Genomic DNA, 22057 nt, shown 5'->3' on the forward strand with positions numbered 1-22057 from the left:
AATTTATGAAGAACATCGGGAGAAGAGGAGTCTGATGCTGCAGGACATGCTAAAAGTAAACTACCTCAGTTAGTGAGTTGCATGTTAAAGTAGTTTAAGCAGAGCCTTTTCTGTTAATTCTAATGAGAAAGGGAAAACACTGGTTTTTAAAAGAGGAAATGGCTCTAAATTGACCTAGGAAAGCATAACTGTTGAATGTGGTAGAAAGAGACAGCCTTTTAAACAGCTGGTGTCATCCACCACTCTTTTCTGCGTATAAACAGAACAATTCAGCATTTGATGGATTGAGACAGCCACCTAGCTAAATCTAAATAGCAGAATGCACCAAATCCTCTTTGTTTGGTAGTTTAAAACTTTATATTAGTATACTCCTTAGCTTATAGAAAATCTTGTGGGTGATGGAGTATAAAATGTGTATATACCCGATAATTTCTTGAAGTTTGTACTTCCAAAATACTATTGGAAGTTTGAAGTTTGTACTTCCAAAATACTATTTAATCACTCTTGGGGGGGGCGGGGAAAGCTGTAGCTCATGTTGGACAATATCACACTTACGGTGGCTGGGGTCTGGTTAACAGCTGGAGGACCACCAGTTAGCCACTAATGGTTTGGTGTTGTACTTAACCTTCAGGCTATTCCCCTCTGCTGATTCTACTTTTTAAAAAAAATCAAGTGTAACTCATTAACCTTAATTTCAATGTTGAAAACTGCATCTTTAATTATGAAGTTCCACATGTATATTGATTATGTACATTCTGGCAAAGACATAGATGCTTTGACAAGCTGAGCAACAAAGAAAATTCAAGTTAAGAGAGTGGGCTTGTTCTTAAAGAGCAACTCTGCCATGCTGTGGCTACTCTTATCAACTGCAATTACTATCACTAATTTTGTCATCTGGATATGTCTATGAAGATTAGTATTTTTAAAATAATCAACTTATATATTCTTACTTTTGATAAAAACAAGAAGTCAAAGCAGGTACTCATGCACAGGAAGTCACAGAATTATAATGCCCCCCTTATAAATATCATTAATGTGTTTTAAATCCAAGCTGCAGGTGAAACGTTAAACACAAACTATAAAGGTTATCAAACCCAAGAGTCTTGTTCAACACCCACAGAGATTATTCTAGGCAAAATTACACAAGGACTCTTTCCTGTTCCCTTCACTTACCTGACCATTCTACTGGTGTACCAACTGCACCCTTTCTTAGAGAGTTTGCCCAAAGTTATTCATGCTCTAGTAACATTAAGGCTAGATGACTTTAATGTGCTGTATTTGGGACTGTCTTTAAAAACCAGTATGAAGGGAGTTTCACTAACTGTCAGTATGTTTCGCTGCTCAATTCTTAGTTCTGATCTTGAACTTTGAAATCCTTAGCTCGGAATTCTATTGCCTTGTTCTACTCTAAGGTGAATAAATAGTGAAGGATAACTGAGCAGCAAGTGGATGAAATTGGAAGTTTTTCCAGGGCAGGGGGTTCTTGAACAGTGGTCCATGAGCTTCATTTAGGTGGTCCATAATACAGCTAAAAACCATACAGCATTTAGTGCAGCACATTCCAGTTCCTGCAAAAGGCATAAAAATCATTAAGTTTTCCACCAAGATCCTCAGCCTTTTCAAGTGGTTTGACAGGAAAAAAAATATGGAAACCACTGTTCCCAGGACAACCTTTGCCAACCAAATGTCTGGCAATTATTTGGGAATACAACTCCCAGTGCCGCTGCCCATTAGCTACACTGACTGGGACCTATGGGAGTTGTAGATTTTTAAAAAATGTGTAGAAGGGGCCTAGATCAGCAAAGCCTTTTCGAGAGATAACACCATATTAGGCCCCATCTAAGCATTTAAAGCAGCATCATGCATATTATTATTATTAGAATCTATATACCACCCTATATCCAGAGGTCTCAGGGCAGTTCACATAAAAAGATCACATTATATAAAATAAAAATAAAAGCAATAACCCCCCAAAAGAGCCACATTTTAAAAGTCATATTAAGCAGACATGGTTTTTTCCAAAGAATTCAGGGGATTGTAGTTTGTTAAGGGTGAGGATTGGTAGGAGACCCCGCTCAGAGAAGTACAATTTCAGAGCTGCCTGTCAAGACAGATGGATCATTAAACCACTCTGCAAATTGTAGCTCTTTGAGGAGAATAGAGGTCTTTTTGTTGTTGTTTAGTCGTTTAATAGTGTCCGACTAAACCCCATGGACCAGAGCACGCCAGGCACTCCTGTCTTTCACTGTCCAACCATCTCGTCCTCTGTCTCCTTGTGCCCTCCATCTTTCCCAACATCAGGGTCTTTTCCAGGAAGTCTTCTCTTCTCATGAGGTGGCCAAAGTATTGGAGCCTCAGCTTCACGATCTGTCCTTCCAGTGAGCACTCAGGGCTGATTTCCTTAAGAATGGATGCATTTGATCTTCTTGCAGTCCATGGGACTCTGAAGAGTCTCCTCCAGCACCATAATTCAAAAATTCAATTCTTCGGCGATCAGCCTTCTTTATGGTCCAGCTCTCACTTCCATACATCACTACTGGGAAAACCATAGCTTTAACTATACGAATCTTTGTTGGCAAGGTGATGTCTCTGCTTTTTAAGATGCTGTAAGAGGTCTTTTTAACACCCTTAAAAAACTACAGTTCCCAGGATTGTTTGGGGGAACTTCTGATTGTTTAATGCAATATGATACTGCCACCGCAGATAGCTCCTTAGTCGGTTGCAGGAAAAGAAAAACTATTGTGCCCTTTTTAAGATTAAGCGGAGCTTCCTTCTAATAAATCCTGCTCAAAATAGTAAGATAGAGGGTGTGACGTAGCAGATGGCAGCTTCTACTTGGAATGTGGGCGCGCTTATTTGAGGGGGCGTGGCTTACGCGCGTCCTGGCAGGGCCACGTCTACCCGTTTAGAAAGCCACGTTGAGCGTTGTCAGGACTTGGCAGATCAGTATCCTCTCCCAGCCGCTCCTTACCGCACGCCGCGGGAGGGTAAAAACAATATTGATAACTCGCCGCATTCAAATTCGGGTTTCTCCACAATTATTCGTTTTGCGTTTCGTTTACGCGGCACGTTGTTATTTTCCTTCCTTTTTCTCCTGAGACGTGTTTGTCTTGTTTCCCTTTCAGGACCCGGCTAGTTACCGCCTCAGCTTTCGTTATCGTACGGACGGTGGCCCAGACGAGCCGATCGATTCTGTAACGGCGCATGCGCGGGGTAAACTGCCGTTGGGAGACGAGGGGAGTTTGTGGCCTGAGGAGACAGGACGGGCGAGCCGCCTCCGCCGCTGAGAGTCGACATGGAGACGCTCTACCGGGTTCCGTTCGCGGTTCTGGAGTGCCCCAACATCAAGCTGAAGAAGCCGAGCTGGGTGCATATGCCCTCGGCCATGACGGTCTACGCGCTGGTGGTGGTCTCGTACTTCCTCATCACGGGAGGTAATTCCCTTGGGAGCGACGGGAGGCTCTGGGCGGTGGGCCTTCAGGCGCGCGCAAAAATACACGCAAATGCACACGCGCACAAAAATACACGCAAATGCACACGCGCACCTCATTCCTGCCTCCTCGGTTGCCCCATATTCATATATAGAATTTTCAGCTTTATGCCTCTCAATTAATTCACAGTCATTTTAACATTTCAAAACTAGACTTCCTTCTCTCCCCTCTTTCTGTGGTTCCTTAAATTGATTTTTAAAAATCAATTCTGTATATCCGAATTTAACTTAATTTGTTCATTCATCTGCTTTAAAGATATACTCTTATGAAAACTGCAGGTTACTATTACAATAATCATGCCAGTGTTCTTACCTGCTTGCAATCTGTTTGTAAATATTCAATAAACAATTTCTGTTCTTTCTCCGTTGCCGCATATTCTAGTTGTAATCTTCCATTTAGGAGTGAAAAAAGCCAGAAATGGGTGGGGGAAAGGCATGAACAGGCTTCCCTTTTGCCTGCCAGGGTGGTCCTGAGTTGTGCCTTGCTACAGAAGGGGTGTTTTTGTATTAATTATTTTAGGAAAGCCCCAGAAACACTAGCAAATGAAAGTAACCCAGGGACGGGTGCAGAAACTCTACTGTTCCATTTCATTCATTTCTTTTGTTATATGTTTATGCCCTGAAGCCTTTTCCCTCTAAGGAGTTTGAGATGGCATGCATAGGTAATATCACCTTTCCTCCTTGAGGAATCCCTGCAACAAACCACTTCCCTGCCCCTATTCATTGAATTCCCACAACAACGGCCATAAGGTAGCTAAGCCTGAGAGGCACAGTGACTGGCCCACTGGATCACCTGATGAGCTTCAGGGCTGAGCAGGGATTCAGACCCTGACCTCCCAAGTCCTAGTTTTACATTGTCCACTACAGCACCATTGGCTGGCTTATTTTAAAGTTTCTAAAGACACACCCCAGCCGAGCATTGCAGGGGGTTGAACCTGATGATCTTCGGACTCCCAACATTATGATCCTATGAAAGCACTAGGCTGGTGTGAGGTGTGGTGGTCTGGGCAGTGCGCTCTGGAGAGGGGGATTTGAGGGCCCATTCTAAGTTGGAGAATGGCTCTTGGTGGTTGTCGCAAGTAAGTTTTTTTTATAAAAAAAAGATAAAGGACTGTTAAGTCCAGTCAAGGGTGACTATGGGGTTGCAACACTCATCTCGCTTCGGGGCAAGGGAGCCAGTGTTTGTTCACAGACAGCTTTCTGGGTCATGTGGCCAGCATGACTAAACCGCTTCTGGTGCAGCGGAATACCATGACGGAAACCAGAGCACACAGAAACACCGTTTACCTTCCTGCTGCAGTAGTACCTATTTATCTACTTGCACTGGTGTGCTATCAAACTGCTAGGTTGGCAGGAGCTGGGACAGAGCAACGGGAGCTCATCCTGTCGCAGGGATTCGAACCGGCAACCTTCTGATTGGCAAACCCAAGAGGCTAAGTGCTTTAGACCACAGCAAGTACAGTGGAACCTCGGGTTGCAAATGTGATCTGTGCGGGAGACACATTCGCAATGCTCAGCACTGCACATGTGCGAGACACGATTTGGCTGTTCCAGTACTTCTAGGTTTGGCGCGTCCGTAACCTGAAAAAGCTCAACCCGCAGTGATCGCAACCCAAGGTATGACTGTAACTGAAAGGAGAAAAGGAGTCAAAAGCTGCAGGTCTCTAAAGGCTCTGCAGTGCTGCCTCTCCCTTTGCTGTGTAGCCCGACAATATGGAGTGGGTGCTACTATAGTGCAGCTGAGGGAGACTCCTGATTCAGCTGGTCTTTCAGCAGAGCTGGAGAGAAAATATACTGGACTGCAACCTGAAGTATTAACAATTGAGCTGTATTACAGGATTGTTGTAAACTATTTGTATCATTGCACACACATGTAAATGCATGGGTAATAACGATGGACTGCATTGGAGGATTGTAGTAAGCTACACAACCACAGCCCTCCTCATTCTCCCTGAAACTTGTGATATGGCAATAGTAGCTATGTACTCTATTGCACACTTTTGTATGTCTAAAATTAAATACAGCCCACCAAATTTTTCACATGAAAAAAAGACCTTAGATCATGAACGTTCTTTCTACCTTTAGGCTTAGGGAAGGTGGTGTATGTGTGTGTGTGTGTGTGTGTGTGTTCTTTCAAACTAAATTTACATTTTCTCTCTCTTTCTGTAGGAATCATTTATGATGTGATTGTAGAACCTCCCAGTGTTGGCTCAATGACAGATGAACATGGACATCAGAGGCCTGTGGCCTTCTTGGCTTACAGGTAGAAAATATACTCGATACTAGCAAAATGTATTTCTCTAAAGATTACTATGGAGTATTTTGACTGCTGTTTACATGGTGAGCTGGCTGTTAGAACATTGTGATCAAAGCTTATTGTAGCTTTAGCGAGCTACAGAAATTAATAGAAACACTAACATCATTTTAAAAGAAGTTGTTTAACTTAGTAGACAGTCCTCCTGCTCTCTGGAACAGAGTCTTAGTTGAACTGAGTTAATAGTCATTCATGTGGTTTAAAATACTGTCAAGGATGGAAACTAATTGCCAGAGAATACACACTATGTGTAGCTACAATGAGTTGTAGGGCCATCCTATTTGGGGACTAGGGATCTAAAGCAACAAGAAGTATCATGGCAAAGGGAAAACCAGTAATAAATGCCTACATATTCTGGAAAGAAATTGGGCTCTGTGCGTGTTGATAGTTATAGCTGAAGGAATAGCCAGATGTTTGATGGGATTGCTTCTCAGTAAATTATAGAGATCTGGGCATAGTAGCTATCTGCACTGCTTTTGTGAACTTCTCATCTTTGTTTAATAGCATCAAGTCTAATGGTTTCAAAGAGGAAGCAGGTTTTCCTGTAATGTGACACTGATCATTTATTTTATTTTCTATCTTCCACTGTATCATGATGACTGTTTTTATTGTGTGAGAGAGTAGAATATATGCATGCACCTATGTTTGTGAATTTTACACAATGTGACAGGTTAGCCAGATAATCCATAGCACTGCTGTTCAAACTAAAATATTTCCTTGTCTTGTATGCAGAGTAAATGGACAGTACATTATGGAAGGGCTCGCTTCCAGCTTCCTCTTCACAATGGGAGGCCTTGGCTTTATAATATTGGACCGTTCTAATGCACCAAATATCCCAAAGCTGAACAGATTTCTGCTGCTTTTTATTGGATTTGTCAGCGTCCTGTTGAGTTTCTTTATGGCCAGAGTATTCATGAGGATGAAATTACCGTAAGTAAATTGTTTCTCCTATGATTTTCCAACCTCCACTTTTAATCTTTATCACAATCTTAAGATGAAATAAGTACTAAGGGGAAAATAAAGGTATTGCAAGGACTTTTCTCGTGTTTTTAAAACATTGTTTGTAGCAGTGTGAATTACACCGCAGGTTTTTTTCAATAGACAAGCAAATGTCCACTCTAGAGGAGTAATCATAATATTGACAGATTACAGGCCATGAAATAAGAATTTTTTTTTTTTTTTTTAAAAACTGACTACAGTGTCTGAGATGAATCAATACTATTTATGAGAAAAGCTATATAAGTACTGTTGTAAAAAGCATTTCATAAACAACTAATATTGTTTACAGTAATCCTCCAAGGGAGATCAGTTTTATCCCCAGTTTGAGGGAGATTGAGGCAGTCTTTGTGGCTAGCTTTAAAGTCCAGAAGGAAACCAAGAATGATTGAAGAAACATTTATCTAGGAATATACAACAGTTTATTGTATATGTAGATCATGTTGCTAACCATGACTTCCAGCAATGTAAACCTGAAGCAAGCACATGAGAGTACAATAATTAAATATGACCCACAGATGGTTTCCTACACAGAAGTATCTGGTGTGTAGGGTGGCTTCCTGTACTTATGTAGTGATTATTTTATTTTATAAAAGATGCTCACGTTAGTGTTTTAAGCCCTAAAGCACTCCCACCCCAAATATCTGAAAGACTGCCTCCTTTCTTGTCCTGGGTGTTAAGTTCAGCAGAGGAGGGCATTCTCTGTGGCAGCCCCTAAGTTGTGAAATGCCCTGTCCACTCTGGCAACTTCATTATACAGTTTTCAGTGATTGCCTTTGACACCTGAAATGTATACTTTAAGAACCCACCCTATTTTTGATGATTGTAGCTTTTGCAATTGTGAGTAATTGCAACTGTTTTTAATGTTGTATTTTAAATTGTTGTAACCCACCCTGGTGAAGAGCAAACAATTAGTAATATATTCCTCCCTCCCTGTTCAAATCTTCCCTTTGTCCTCTAGGGGCTACTTAATGGGTTAGTGCCTTATTGTGGAGTGTCGCAAAGCAGAAATTGGATTTTCTTCTCTTCATGAAGAGGAATGAATAGCAAAAATTCCACAGCCCCATCCCTCCTGTCCAGAGAGACAAGAAAAAGAGAACGAACTAAGGAAAGGGCTGCTTTCTCCTTTTCTTCTTGTATAAAGAGCAACACTTGTTACAGGCGGTTAGTTTATTAACAGATTTGTGTCTATTTTTATGATTGTTAAAAAATACTCAGAAGTGTTAACTAGGCCTAAGTGTATTGAACCTTAAATGTAAAACCTTTGTCCTTCAATCCTGTTCCTCTCCGCACCCCTAAGGCTTCAAGCCAAAAGTAATACTTTTACTCATGTACCACCATGGCTTGTTCTTGCTCATTTTGAGAGAATGGGGTTGGGGGTTAGAGGAATATAAACTGATCATTTTCATGACAGAAGTGTTTGTCAGTGATGCATGACTGCCATATACCACCTGTCCCCGATACAGCAGCCTGCGATGGCAGAAAAAAAAAGTTGTGCCTGTCTCTGGGTTAGGCAGTGCAAGCTGACAGAGCTTATCACATATTGAGAAGCTGTGAGATGTTGAAGAGTTGTAGGGTTGTGGAGGCTCCCAATTGAGCTTCTGCTTCCTTAACCCCACCCTTGCCTAACAGGTGGCTGGTGTTGGAAAACATTTTGCATAGTGTGCATGAGGGGCAGGGGCTGCTCTTGTGTAACTTTGGATATTGGGTACAGACTTCCACTTTCCACACCAGGCTCCTGCAGCAGAGTTCACCTGCTTTGCACATAGGAGTATCTTCTCAGTGGGGGGGGGGGGTCTTCTATCAGAGCAGTGTCTCGGGCAATGTTTACTTTGATATTCATTCTAAGGCAGCAAGAGAATACATGTGTGAAGGAAAAATCCATTATTGTGTGAATGTAGTTATTCCTCTTCATAAAAGATAAGAAAGACATATTAAACATCTTTTTCTACTAAATTACTTTGTGTACAGAGTTCATATCTTGGAGCATTTTTTGGCATTCAGACTGAGTTGATTACTGCTTCATAACATCTCTGCCTGGCGGCCAGTATTATTTCTGTTTTACAGATGGGGAGAATGACTTGTTCCTGACCACATAATGAGTTTTCTGCTAAACCATAGACTTCTTCCCTGATGTTCCCGGGCCAATTTTCTGGGAATTTCCAAGGAATTATTCTGGGTCAACTTTTCATTTATAGCCTAGGTCCAGTTTGTTCTGTTTACTCAAATTTCTGTCCTGCCCTTCATCATGGGATGGTTTACAACATGCAGATTAAAAATAAAATTCAGTTCACAACATAAAAATACAAAATGAAAACACAAAATACATACTAAAACAATAGCAAACCACTAAGTGCCCTCCTACAAACAGTTAAAAAGCCATAGATCAGTAATCAGCAAAGCACCTGGTTAAAGAGAAACATTTTTGCCTGGCGCCTCAAGGTGTGTCATAAAGGTGCCAGGTGAGCCTTTTGTGATGCTGCATTAAATTGTCTATAGTACTACCTACCTGTGCATAATCTTGAGGCCAATTACTTGGAAATACTCTTACAGTGCAGCGATTTACATCTCTGTTTAGAAGCAAGCCCTGCTGAATTTAATGGAGCATATTTTTTTATATGACTGCAGCTTTAATCTTCTCCAAGGTCAGGGCGGGTGGAATCACACTAAGTGTTTTGGGTTGTGCCATCAATGTTTGAATGGCTCTTTGCTATTACAGACTGGTCATGTAGACGTGGAATTTTTCACTTCAGGAGGCCCAATAGCTTTAATTTATTCTGAGTTATGATACTACTGGGTAGTGTAAGACTTTTTGGTCCCATCAAGCTTTGCTGTCTATCCTCTTGTCCCTCATTTTTTTTTATGAAAGTGACAGACCATAGACTTAACACAGCATATTTTGTTTTATTTCTATGCTGTCCTATACCCAAAGGTCTCAGGGCGGTTCACATAAAGGATCACATACATAAAATCAAAATACAAAAAACAACCCAATTTAAAAATTCCTAAAAAGAGCCAGCATTTTAAATAATAATAATAATAATAATTTTTATTTATATCCCGCCCTCCCCAGCCGAAGCCGGGCTCAGGGCGGCTAACAACAATCAAATGGTTCAACATTGTAAAACATTCATTATAAAATTAATTAAATCAGATTAAAATCAAATTAATGGCAACCATCAGGCAAAGTTTTGTGCCGGTTGCCAGAGGAGGGGGTCAGGCTGCGCCCTGACAAAAGGCCTGGTGGAACAGCTCTGTCTTGCAGGCCCTGCGGAAGGATGTCAGGTCCTGCAGGGCCCTAGTCTCTTGTGACAGAGCGTTCCACCAGATTGGAGCCGCGGCCGAGAAGGCCCTGGCTCTAGTTGAGGCCAGCCTAACCTCTCTGAGGCCTGGGTTCTTTAGGGTGTTTTTATTTGCAGACCGTAAATTTCTCTGTGGGACATACCAGGAGAGGCGGTCCCGTAGGTACGAGGGTCCTAGGCCGTATAGGGCTTTAAAGGTTAAAACCAGCACCTTAAACCTGATCCTGTACTCCACCGGGAGCCAGTGCAGCTGGTACAGCACCGGATGGATATGATCTCGCAGCGAAGACCCCGTAGGGAGTCTCGCCGCGGCATTCTGCACCCGCTGGAGTTTCTGGGTCAGTCTCAAGGGCAGCCCCACGTAGAGCGAGTTAAAATAATCCAGTCTGGAGGTGACCGTCGCATGGATCACAGTGGCTAGGTCAGGGCGAGAGAGATAAGGAGCCAACTGCTTAGCTTGGCGGAGATGAAAAAACGCCGCCTTTGTTATAGCTGTAATCTGCGCCTCCATAGAGAGGGAGGTATCGAAGATTACACCCAGACTCTTCACGGACGATGCTGGCACTAATTGCACCCCCGCAAGAGACGGGAGTTGCCCCCTTGATCCCATATCGCTCCGTCCCAGCCAGAGGACCTCTGTCTTCGAAGGGTTTAACTTCAACCGGCTCCCACGTAGCCATCCAGCCACAGCTTCCAGACATCTGGTCAGTGTATCTGGGGCCGAGTCAGGATGGCCATCCATCAACAGATAGAGTTGGGTGTCATCGGCATACTGATGGCAACCCAGCCCAAAACTCCGGACAAGCTGGGCGAGGGGGCGCATAAAGATGTTAAAAAGCATCGGGGAGAGAATCGCACCCTGAGGCACTCCACACACCAAGGAGTGGCGCGATGACAATTCCCCCCCAAGCGCCACCCTCTGTCCCCGACCGGAAAGAAACGAGCGCAGCCATTGAAGGACTGTGCCCTGTATCCCCACGTCGGCAAGGCGGCGGTCCAGGAGTTCGTGATCGACCATGTCGAAGGCTGCTGACAGGTCTAGAAGAATCAGCAGCCCTGACCCGCCTCGATCCAGCTGCCTGCGGAGATCATCTGTTAGGGCGACCAGAGCCGTCTCGGTCCCATGACCAGCGCGGAAGCCGGACTGGAATGGATCGAGAGCAGATGTTTCATCCAGAAACCTACCAAGCTGTTCAGCAACCGCTCTTATACCTTAAAAAGGGTATAGGATGTAGATCAGGTCAGGCAAAGGCCTGGTTAGAAAGGAACGTTTTTGCCTGGTGCCTAAAGATGTACAGTGGTACCTCGGGCTAAGTACTTAATTCATTCTGGAGGTCCGTGCTTAACCTGAAACTGTTCTTAACCTGAAGCACCACTTTAGCTAATGGGGCCTCCTGCTGCTGCCGCGCCGCCGGAGCACGATTTCTGTTCTCATCCTGAAGGAAAGTTCTTAACCTGAAGCACTATTTCTGGGTTAGCGGAGTCGGTAACTTGAAGCATATTTAACCCGAGGTACCACTGTATAGTGAAGGTGCCAGGTGAACTTCCCTGGGGAGAGCATTCCACAAACATGGGGCCACCGCAGAGAAGACCTATTCCCGTGTTGTCACCCTCCTGACCTCTTGAGAAGGAGGCACACAAAGAAGGGCCTCAGAAGATGATCTCAGGGTCTGGGTAGGTTCATATGGGAAGAGATGGTCCTTGAGGTATTGTGGTCCTGAGCTGTTTAAGGCTTTATAGGTCAGAACCAGCACTTTGAATTGGGCCCGGAAACTAATTGGTAACCAGTGCAGTCAGACCAGGATCAGTGTAATATGCTCAAACTATATTGTGCACCCGGTGAGCAACCTGGTTGCTGAATTCTGCACCAGCTGAAGTTTCTGAACTGTCTTCAGAGGCAGCCCTACGTTTAACTTATATGACTTCTGATCCCCATCAAATGCCTCTTCTGAATAGAAATATGCATTCTTAGTGACTGTAGAACCCCTTTTAGGTACACCAGAAAACCTGCTAACAGAGGGGATGTAATACTGTTGCTGTATTTTGAATGCCACAAATACAGAGACAGTATATCAAAGAAAGCAATTAAGTAGGTATTACATTGTTTTGCCAGCAGGTGGCACTGCTTGCATGGATTTTGTGTATTGAAGTGAAACATAAATGAGATTTAATAGGATTTACTTATACCATTCTAAGATAAAATGAGATGGGAGAAGTAGGAAAAGGGTAGGTTTTTATCAGACTCCACTGTAATCAGTTTTCCTTTGGAATGTTTTTGTGGCAGCAGTTCAGTTTACAATCTCTTCCTTTTGCTCTACTTTTCCTTCTACCCTCCCTTCAGTTTATTTTTAATTTGGAATCTGTGTTCCTTCCTCTTTCCTCGGTCATCTGCACATGGGCTCATATGATTCACCCTAGAAACAAAATATCTGGCTACATCTTAACAACAATATTTACTGGGAATGTAATAAAGACACTATTGTTGCTAAGCTATTATTTCCTGGTCCTGCCTTTAAAATGTCCCTGAACCACTAAATATGCGGAACAGTCTTGAGTTTCTCAGAACTGCAATTGTTTTGCTGAACAGTTACCTAATCTTTTGCAGACATGGAAAATGAATGCCACCCACATGATAGCAAATACAGGCAAAGTCTCATAATAGTAAATTCATAAACAGAAATGAGGGAGGACATAATCAGCCAAGTGCTGCTTCCATCTGGAGCTAATGGAAATGATTGGTAGATTATGCAGATACAGCTGTGCTGATGGAACCTAAGTGTCAGTGTACATGTTTGATCAATGTTGCCCCAATACTGCCTGCCTATGACCCCAGAACTGGGCTTCCTATCTATAGCTCCGTCTGCAGAGCATGAGACTCCTAATCATGAGCTCCATCTTTGGCAAAAAGATTCCTGTATTGCAAGGGGTTGGACCAGATAGCTCTTGTGATCCCTCCCAGCTCTGTGATCTTCTGATAATGAGGCTGGGGGTTTCAAGTGGGGAAGGGAATTGTCATCAGAATCACTTGTGCAAGAGGATCTCATTGTGCCATTACCTGTCCAGCATGAAAAGGTCATGTTGCTCACTTCTGACTCCAGCTCAGAAGCCCTAGTAGAACCATGGTCCCCTACCCCAGGCATAGGCAAACTCCGGCCCTCCAGATGTTTGGGACTACAATTCCCATCATCCCTGACCACTGGTCTTGTTAGCCAAGGGTGATGGGAGTTGTAGTCCCAAACATCTGGAGGGCCAGAGTTTGCCTATGCCTGACCTACCCACTCCTTTGGAATTTATTACTCCTAAAGCAGTCTGGACCCCTTTAAATGCAAAGGCTGCTCTCATGGAATGTGGAGCCAGCTGCTGAGATAGAGCTGTACCTGCTGTATTATTATTATTATTATTATTATTATTATTATTATTATTATTATTATTATTTTATTATAGTTGTTAGTCACTTTGTCTTGCCCAAAACAACTCAAAGCAACTTACAACCAACCAACCAAACAGGCTGAGTCTCAAGATGGCTGTTGCGCTCTGCTGTTACGGAATCTCCAGCCTAAATCCTGCATGGAGCTGTCTAGGGTGCCGCCAAAGCCTTGCTTGTTTCCACGTTGCTGAAGCTGTTGCTTAAAACAGAACATACTCAGCTAAGGAGTTGGTATGCAAAAAAACAAATTCTGAGTGGCATATGACATATTTAACAAGTGACATATGTGGTTCCCCGAATCCAGTGTTTGGATTCCTCATCCCATGGCCCAACATGCCCCTTTGCTGTTTCAGCTGCTATGCCCACAACTGGACAATGCAGATCTAGCTGTTGTCCTGCTCCCTGGGGCTGATGGGAATTGTAGCCCAAAAACATCTAGAGGGCACCTGGTTGGCTAAGGCTGATTTGCACCTTAGTGACTTCCAAGTTGCAGGCATAGGCAAACTCAGCCCTCCAGATGTTTTGGGACTACAACTCCCATCATCCCTGGCTAACAGGACCAGTGGTCAGTGATGATGGGAACTGTAGTCTCTAAACATCTGGAGGGCCTAGTTTGCCTATGCCTGGACTACTGTAACATACTGTGTGTGGAACTGCTCTTGAATGTGGCTGCAGAATGCTGCCACTTACCAGTTGACAGACTTGAGTCAACACACTCATATAATGCTTGTCATGAGAAAACTCTTTGGCTGCCAATTTGTTTTGGGCTCAGTTCAAGGTCTGTTAAAGCCTTAAACAGTCTAGAATCGCTTCCTGTATAAACTCCTGCATCACTTGAGAGCCACTGAACTGGGCCCCATGAAAGTGTCATATGGTCAGGTTGACTTCTACAAGAAGCAGGGCTTTTCCTGCTGCAACCCCCAATACATGGAGGTGATTCCTCCCTACTGTCTTGTTGGATGCAAATTAAAACCTTCATTTTTCAGTCCACCTTTGATAATTGAGAAGTTGCTGGTTCTGATACACTGTATTTGTTACAGCCTGTTTTTAGTTGGTCTTCTTTGGTGATCACTCATAGCTGAGTAAGATTGTCTTCCATGAACACGGTCTTAACAGTGAGTTTGTAAGTGACTCTGGGGGCCAATTCTGGATCCACACATACTTCCACAGTGGGGACATAGGTTTCCGGGCAGGAATTGATCACGATGAGGGTTTGCCAAACATGCCTTCCTTAAAGTCATGAGGACTTTGTGCTTCTTCAAAGTCATGACACCTTTGCTATTGATTGGTGAATTTTTTTTTAAGTGTGGCACACTGCTTTGAATTCTTTATCCAAAAGTGATAGAAATGAATGCACTAATTCCATGCTAAAAAGGGATCTGAGCATAATGTGTTTGTGTGCGGTTCTGCTAGGAAACTTGCCACATACAAAACCCACATTTCTATCCTGCAATATAAAGGCCATATTCATTATCTTCCTGCTTCCTTCCTTTCCTGTTGGCTAGATCATCTCCATTGTGTAGCCTTTTTTACTTGGCAAAGATGCACTAGCTGCCCGTGGACTTAAGATACATGTTTTGTATGCAGAAGGTCCCAGGTTCCATCCCCGGCAGCTCCAGGTAGGGCTGGGAGAGACCCCTGTCTGAAATCCTGGAGGGACACTGCCAGTCAATGTTGACAATTCTGAGGTAACTGTACTGTTGAACTGGCTGCAAATGGCTTATGCAGCCTTTGTTTCTTCCCCACACAGCTACTTGGAATCAGGACAGCTTTGAGCTCAGGAATCTGTTTCAGTAACTCTCTCAGGCTTTCGGTGTCAGGCTGCAGAAGGCTATTTTTGACCCATTCCAGAGTGGTAATGTGTGAAAATACCTAACACTTCTCCAGCCCTGTTAGGAAGCTTAGCATCTCAGCAGCGGTTTTATAGGGTATGGCTACTAAAGGTAAAAGGTAAGGTAAAGGACCCCTGGACGGTTAAGTCCAGTGAAAGGCAACTATGGGGTGCAGCTCTCATCTTACTTTCAGGCCGAGGGAGCTGGTGTTTGTCCACAGACAGCTTTCCATGTCATGTGGCCAACATGACTAAACTACTCCTGGCACAATGGAACACCGTGACAGAAGCCAGAGCGCATGGTAACACTGTTTATCTTCCCGCCACAGCGGTACCTATTTATCCACTTGCACTGGCGTGCTTTCGAACTGCTAGGTTGGCAGGAGCTGGGACAGAGAAACGGGAGCTCATCCCGTCGCAGGGATTTGAACCGCTGACCTTCCGATTGGCAAACCCAAGAGGCTCGGTGGTTTAGACCACAGCGCCACCTGTGTCTACATGATTAAAAACTCCATTAGTAGTGCATTTGTCTTCCCTTTAAATCCACTAATCAACACTTCTTTTTTGTTTGCCTTTTTTCTTCTGCAAAGCTGTAAAATACATGTCCTCTCTTAAACCCACAAGGTCTATAAAAAAAAGTTCAGCAAACTGCTGGTCAATCACTTTCTCACTGTTTTGGTTTGGAGCTCCTTTTCTGCCTAGGAACCAGAAGGGACACACACCCTCCACCGGCACCCAATCCACTCCCGTGATGATGATGATGCCATGTGTTTGTGGCTTGTCCTGAGCTAACCTCTTTTCTCCCACAGGGCTTTGTGCTGAGCTATCTTCCCCTGCCTAGTGTGCTCCTTTTAGCTGCATGCTGTTGATCAAATGAGCAGCTATAAGTATAGTATTTAAACAGGCAAGCCCATGAAAGATCGTATTAATTTTCACACTCAGCTTGTGTAAGTCATGGACACTGGGAATGAAGGATCAGTTTCTGCACTGGGTGAGAGATTCCCTTAACCCTAAAAGAAGTCCCAAGCGGGTTAGTTTTCTCAGGAATAGGGACAACTCTGGTGGGTAAAAGTTCTGCCCACTCATTGCCTAGCCCTCATTTAGAAATTTCAGAGGACGCTGCTCCATCAATCTGAGTCTGCTTTCAGCTAGCTTCCTGCCTCCTTGCTGACACCCCATTTTTGCCATGCTTCCCAAGGGAGCTGCAGTCTGAAGCTTTTTTACTTACATATTATTTGTGGTTTTTTTTATGCTTTTGCCTTCAGGAAACTACATTTTGTAGGTAATATTGCCATTTTGGGATGCTGTTCCAGGCTACTGGATTCCCCTAGAAGCAACTTTTCCCCCCTTTCATTTTTGCACCATGAGCTGCATTTATGCTGTTCTATACCAATGTTAGGTTTGAAAGTAATGATCTGTTGTTTTGGTTCTTGCTAAAATGTTTGGATTCTGGCTGGTGCTCATGCATAGGGTTAGAAAGTGCATCTTACATAATTTGGCACCTGAAAAAAGGGTATGGGAACACAGGAAAGTGTCTTTCATTGGTTCATCTAGCTCAGTACTGTCCAGTCTTGGGTGGCAGTGACTCTCCAGCTTTTCAGGCAGGGCTTCTCCCAGCCCTAGCTCAAGATGCTGAAGACTGAACCCAGGACTTTTTGCATACAAAACAGATGCTTTACCACTGAGCTACTGCCCTTAGACCAGGAAAACCTGGGTTCAAGTCTCTATTTGCCCATGGGTGGTCTGTAGCCAGGCATGTTCTTTTAACTTAACCTATCACATAGGGTTGTTATGATGATAAAATAGGTGACAGCTCCTATGAGGAAGGGTGTTCTAAAAATACCAGCAATGTCATCTAGATATCGCCGGAGCCAGAGCTAGAGTACAGGTTAATACTCAAATATTTCAGCAGACAGATAGCATCTAGGACTGAACGCTGTGAGCCTGGACAGATCTGGGTAGATAAGATAAGACGTAAGATAGCCCAGACACAACAACAAGTCAAACCAGGTCACAACCAAATTCATATAATGGAAGGGAGCTTTTCTTTGGGGTACGACTTATTGCCACAGCCAAAGTCAAACTATTGCAGGAGTCACCAGCCTTTGGGGTCCCAGGGATACATTTGTGAACTGTAGAAATGGTAGTGGGCACCACAACCATACACACACCTCAGTTATGTCCACACATGGAACCATGACAACAGAACACATGAACACACACTCACTCTCCCCTCCTACCAGCAATTGGGCTAGAAGAGACCTTCTGTTGGAGCCAGTAGAAGGGCTTTTTCAGGCCTTATTGCGGCAGGGAGAGGCAATATCAGGGATGGGGTTTCAGCTGGTGATGGTTCACCCCACCCCTTTAATTTGAATTTAGCCTGATCTTTTATTTCCCTTCCCTTCCCTCCCCCTTCCCTTTTATGAAGATCACCTGCCCTGAGACTCCACAGCTAATTCTCCCCTGGCCTCCTCACTGGCCCAAGTAGGACCAATTCAGCCAACTAGCCCTGGGGATTATGCTTATTTCCCCTAAACTGATTTTTGAATTTTATTGCTATTCATGTTTTTATACTGTATTTTATGCTGCTTTTATAATTAAGTGTTTAAAATTTGTTGTTAGCCGCCCTGAGCCCGGTTTTTGAACCAGGAAGGGCAGGGTATAAATAAAAAATTATTATTATTATTATTATTATTATTATTATTATTATTATTATTATTTGTTGTTGTTGTTGTGAGCCACAAAATCACAACTCTCAGCCATGGGCAGTTGAGCAGACACACAGCCCCTCTGCTTCCCTTCTGTACTTTGCCTGCTGATTGCAGCATCTGGGCTTGACCAAGCGGGTGGCCCTCACCTGTTCCAGGCCTACTCCAGCTGAGGAATCACACCCCTCCTCCCAGAGCTAACGAGCTGCACCTGGCCAGGGAGCTGGGCTGTGGGCCTTTGCTTGCCTCAGCCTCCTAGAGTCCCACTCCTGCTGCTCCCTACGCCTCAGAGCCTGCCATGTTTGTGGAGACAGGGGCCCCTCAGGCTCTGGTGAGGGGTCCTGCTGCTCTGGTTCCTGACCTCCATCCACTTGTTGTCCTCCATCACCCTGTGAGTACTTCCTTCTTCATCCCCTGCTTGCCCCGCTGTGTCCCAGTCCTGGCTACACCCCTCTCTGGGATCCTCTTCCTCCTCCCTGTCGTCCAGCCAGTTCATGGCAGCTACGATGCCACAGCTGGGGAGGGAGTGGGTGACCCCACAGGCCCCATGTTGGTGACCCTTGAACTCCTAGCCATATTAAAACTGCACGGCTTTAAATGAGGATTAGACAAATACCTGGAGTGTAAGGTTAGTTACTAGCTACAATGGCTATTTTCTACTTCCGCCGTCAAAGGTAGCATGCCTCTGAACACCAGGCTGTGTTCACATTCCCATTTATTGTGCACTCAGTGTATTTCTAGTGCTGGGTTTTTAATCGGTGTTCACATGACATTTTCCAAAATATGTCTCTTGTACTATGGTATAAAACACCACTGTTTGATGTATTGTTTCTCAAATAAGCTTCACACTGATTGGAGTCCTTAAGCCATTCCTAATTCCTCTGTAGCCAAGTTGTGAACCTTTGCACCAACATCCCCTTGTGTGTAATAATAATAATAATAATAATAATAAATTTTTATTTATACCCTGCCCTTCCCGGTTCAAAAACCAGGCTCAGGGCAGCTAACAACAAATTTAAAACGCTTAATTGTAAAAGCAGCATAAAATACAGTATAAAAACATGAATAACAATAAAATTCAATTCAAAAATCAATTTAGGAGGAAATAAGCATTAGATAATCCCCAGGGCTAGCTGGCTGAATTGGTCCTACTTGGGCCAGCGAGGAGGCCAGGGGAGAATTAGCTGTGGGATCTCAGAGAAGGTAATCTTCATAAAAGGGGAGGGGGGGAAGAGAAGGGAAATAAAAGATCAGGCTGAATTCAGATTAAAGGCCAGGCGGAATAGCTCTGTCTTACAGGCCCGATGGAAGGAGGTTAAATCCTGAAGGGCCCTAGTCTCATGGGACAGAGTATTCCACCAGGTCAGAGCCATCACTGAAAAGGCCCTGGCCCTGACTTCCTTAGGGCCTTGGACCTCTAAACTATGGTTATTCCTGGAGCTTAAGGTTCTCTGCGGGGCATACCAGGAGAGGCGGTCCCGTAAATGTGAGGAAATGAATCTGACGCTAATGAAGCTATGCTGATGTGAACTGCTAGCGGGAAAAGAGCTAGCAGGGGAGCAACTTCACTGCACTAAGGCACTAATGTGACCCACACCCAGTTGCTGGGAATCACAAATGGGGAGAGGGCTGTTGCTCTCTGGTCCTGTTTATGGGCTTCCCACAGGCAGCTGGTTGGCCACTGCGAGAACAGGATGTTGGACTAGAGGGATCACTGGCCGGATCCAGCAGGCTCTTATGTTCCTTTTGAAAACTGCCTGGATGTGTGTTTTCTTTGTGTTCAATGCCTGCCTCATAGCCTTGTTTTGGGCCAAAAGAGAATTTCTACCCCCTTTCCCAGGTCAGACTGACTGCAGAGATTCTTGGTTTGTTGGCTTGCTTCAATGTTCTTGCATTGTGTGTCCTGGCCTGCCGTTGTCCTGAGCTGATTGCATTGCAGGCACATTTCTGCCATGTTTCTGCTCTCCAGCTGGGCATCCTGTGAAAGGCAGCCTGCCTTGGTTCCTTTGAGCTCCATCCAGTGAAAAAACATTGTTCCAAAGCTGTAATACTTTGTCAAATGCAAAAATGCCATTCATCGCTAGTTGTTTATGATGATGGTGATGTTTGTTTGTTTGTTTAATCACTTCCCATGATGTATCCGGAAGGGATTTGCCATATAAAAGCATAAATAAAAACTGGGTACATAAAACATTTCTTTAAAAGGAATACAAACAACACTATAGACATAAAATCCTTTCAAATCCAAGACAGACGCCAACTGAGATGAAGATTTTAGAAAGCTTGTTGAAAGGGAAGTGTCCTTAGGCTCTGAAAAAACAGTTGAGAAGGTGCCATTAGGAGAGGGTTCCATAGCGTAGGTGGTGCCACGCTAAAGGCTTGATTGTGGACTCTTCTTCCTGGTTTTTAAGCAGAGGTTGGATGGCCATCTGTCATGGATGCTTTAAGCTGAGATCCCTTCATTGCAGAGGGTTGGACTAGATGACCCTTGGGGTCCCTTCCAACTCTACAATTCTGTGATTCCAACATGGGGTGGAATGGACCTCCTGATAGCATAGTATCTGTAGGATGCCCTCTCTTGTAGAACGCAGTGAGAGGACATCCTGCTTGTGTGGGAAATGGTCAGAAAACATCATTGCCCCCATATTTACAAGGGCCAAGCTAGATGATATCCAAACTAGATCTATCCCCTGAGTGAAGGATTCTTTTTATACAGTGTGCCAATGCAGAGCCCATCTCTAACTGATCCAGATTGTGATCGGGGTGGGGAGGGTTGTTAAAGGGAACTTAATCCTTTGCGGGTGGGACTGTGGGACGCGGGTGGCACTGTGGATTAAACAACAGAGCCTAGGACTTGCCAATCAGGTCGGCGGTTCGAATCACCGTGACAGGGTGAGCTCCCGTCGCTCAGTCCCTGCTCCTGCCAACCTAGCAGTTCGAAAGTGCAAGTAGATAAATAGGTACCGCTCTGGCGGGAAGGTAAATGGTGTTTCCGTGCGCTGCTCTGGTTCGCCAGAAGCGGCTTAGTCATGCTGGCCACATGACCCGGAAGCTGTATGCTGGCTCCCTCGGCCAATAAAGCGAGATGAGTGCCGCAACCCCAGAGTCGGCCACGACTGGGCCTAATGGTCAGGGGTCCCTTTGCCTTTACCTTTAATCCTTTGCAACCTCCTAGGGTCCGAGTTTGAACCACGTGCCCTGCACTAACAATTTGCACAGGGGAAAATACCTCCCATCCGCTTCAGTGGGAGCTTTCCTTTCCTCTGCAAATTCCCAAGCTTTTTTCCCCTCCCCAGTTAAAATGCAGCCTACATAGTTAAATACAAATAAATAAAACCTTAAAATGTATTGTTCTTTTTAGTACTTGTAATACGATTTTGAGAATTTCCTAAATGTACTGGTTTAATCATTTGCTGCTGTTGGGTTCTCCCAGGCCCTGAAGGTTACGGGTTTGATTCAGATATACTGGTGTCTGGAGAATTCAGAAGAATCATTGAATCCCCCCAGTGGGATTTGCTTTTTGATATTTTGGTATTTGTGGCTGTAAGCTTTAGACTGCCTTCAACCCAGGCAGGCTAAGAAATACTGTTGTGCTGCGCTGATTAGATGTCGAGGAAATGATGTATGACGTGACTTTCTTCCCTTCGTGCTGAAAGGATTTCTTGTTAAAAGGTGTACAGTAAAAGATGATGGAACATATGGATTGCTACTCCTACAGTTGCGACTCCTGGGTTTTCAGATATTGGTTTTATTAGGAATGTAACCCATCCTGACTAAAAGGAAACCAAGAAATGGCCACTGGGGCCTGGAACACTACTCTGTTTATCTTCTCAATCTTTCCTTTTTCCATTTGTCTTTTCTCCGGGAACAATTGAGTACTTGCATAGACCTAAAGATTTTGCACAGCAAAGCTGCAAGGAAATGTTGTGCATTCTTAAAACTTGCATACATTTGCTATAGACAAATGAAACTCTGTTTTCTTCCTTGGA

General features: G+C 44.1%; 1 protein-coding gene and 1 long non-coding RNA gene across 2 annotated transcripts in view; both read left to right on the forward strand.

The window, feature by feature from the left end:
• LOC309540355 overlaps positions 1 to 22057 on the forward strand; it is a 227156-nt gene that overhangs the window by 193888 nt on the left and 11211 nt on the right. The gene's annotated exons all lie outside the window — the stretch shown is intronic.
• Positions 3135 to 8756, forward strand: OSTC (oligosaccharyltransferase complex non-catalytic subunit). Its single transcript, XM_082238451.1, has 4 exons — positions 3135 to 3434; positions 5660 to 5753; positions 6537 to 6734; positions 7762 to 8756. The coding sequence occupies exons 1-4, from the start codon at positions 3296 to 3298 to the stop codon at positions 7778 to 7780; spliced, it is 450 nt and encodes a 149-aa protein (XP_082094577.1). The 5' UTR covers positions 3135 to 3295; the 3' UTR covers positions 7781 to 8756.

The sequence above is a fragment of the Podarcis vaucheri genome (assembly GCF_965113315.1).
Source record: "Podarcis vaucheri genome assembly, chromosome: 9".
NCBI lineage: Eukaryota > Metazoa > Chordata > Lepidosauria > Squamata > Lacertidae > Podarcis > Podarcis vaucheri.

Coding starts and splice junctions, on each gene's coding strand:
- OSTC (XM_082238451.1), top strand. CDS start 3,296: ATGGAGACGCTCTACCGGGTTCCGTTCGCGGTTCTGGAGTGCCCCAAC. Junction 3,435..5,659: donor GTACTTCCTCATCACGGGAG/GTAATTCCCTTG, acceptor CTCTTTCTGTAG/GAATCATTTATGATGTGATT. Junction 5,754..6,536: donor GTGGCCTTCTTGGCTTACAG/GTAGAAAATATA, acceptor TCTTGTATGCAG/AGTAAATGGACAGTACATTA.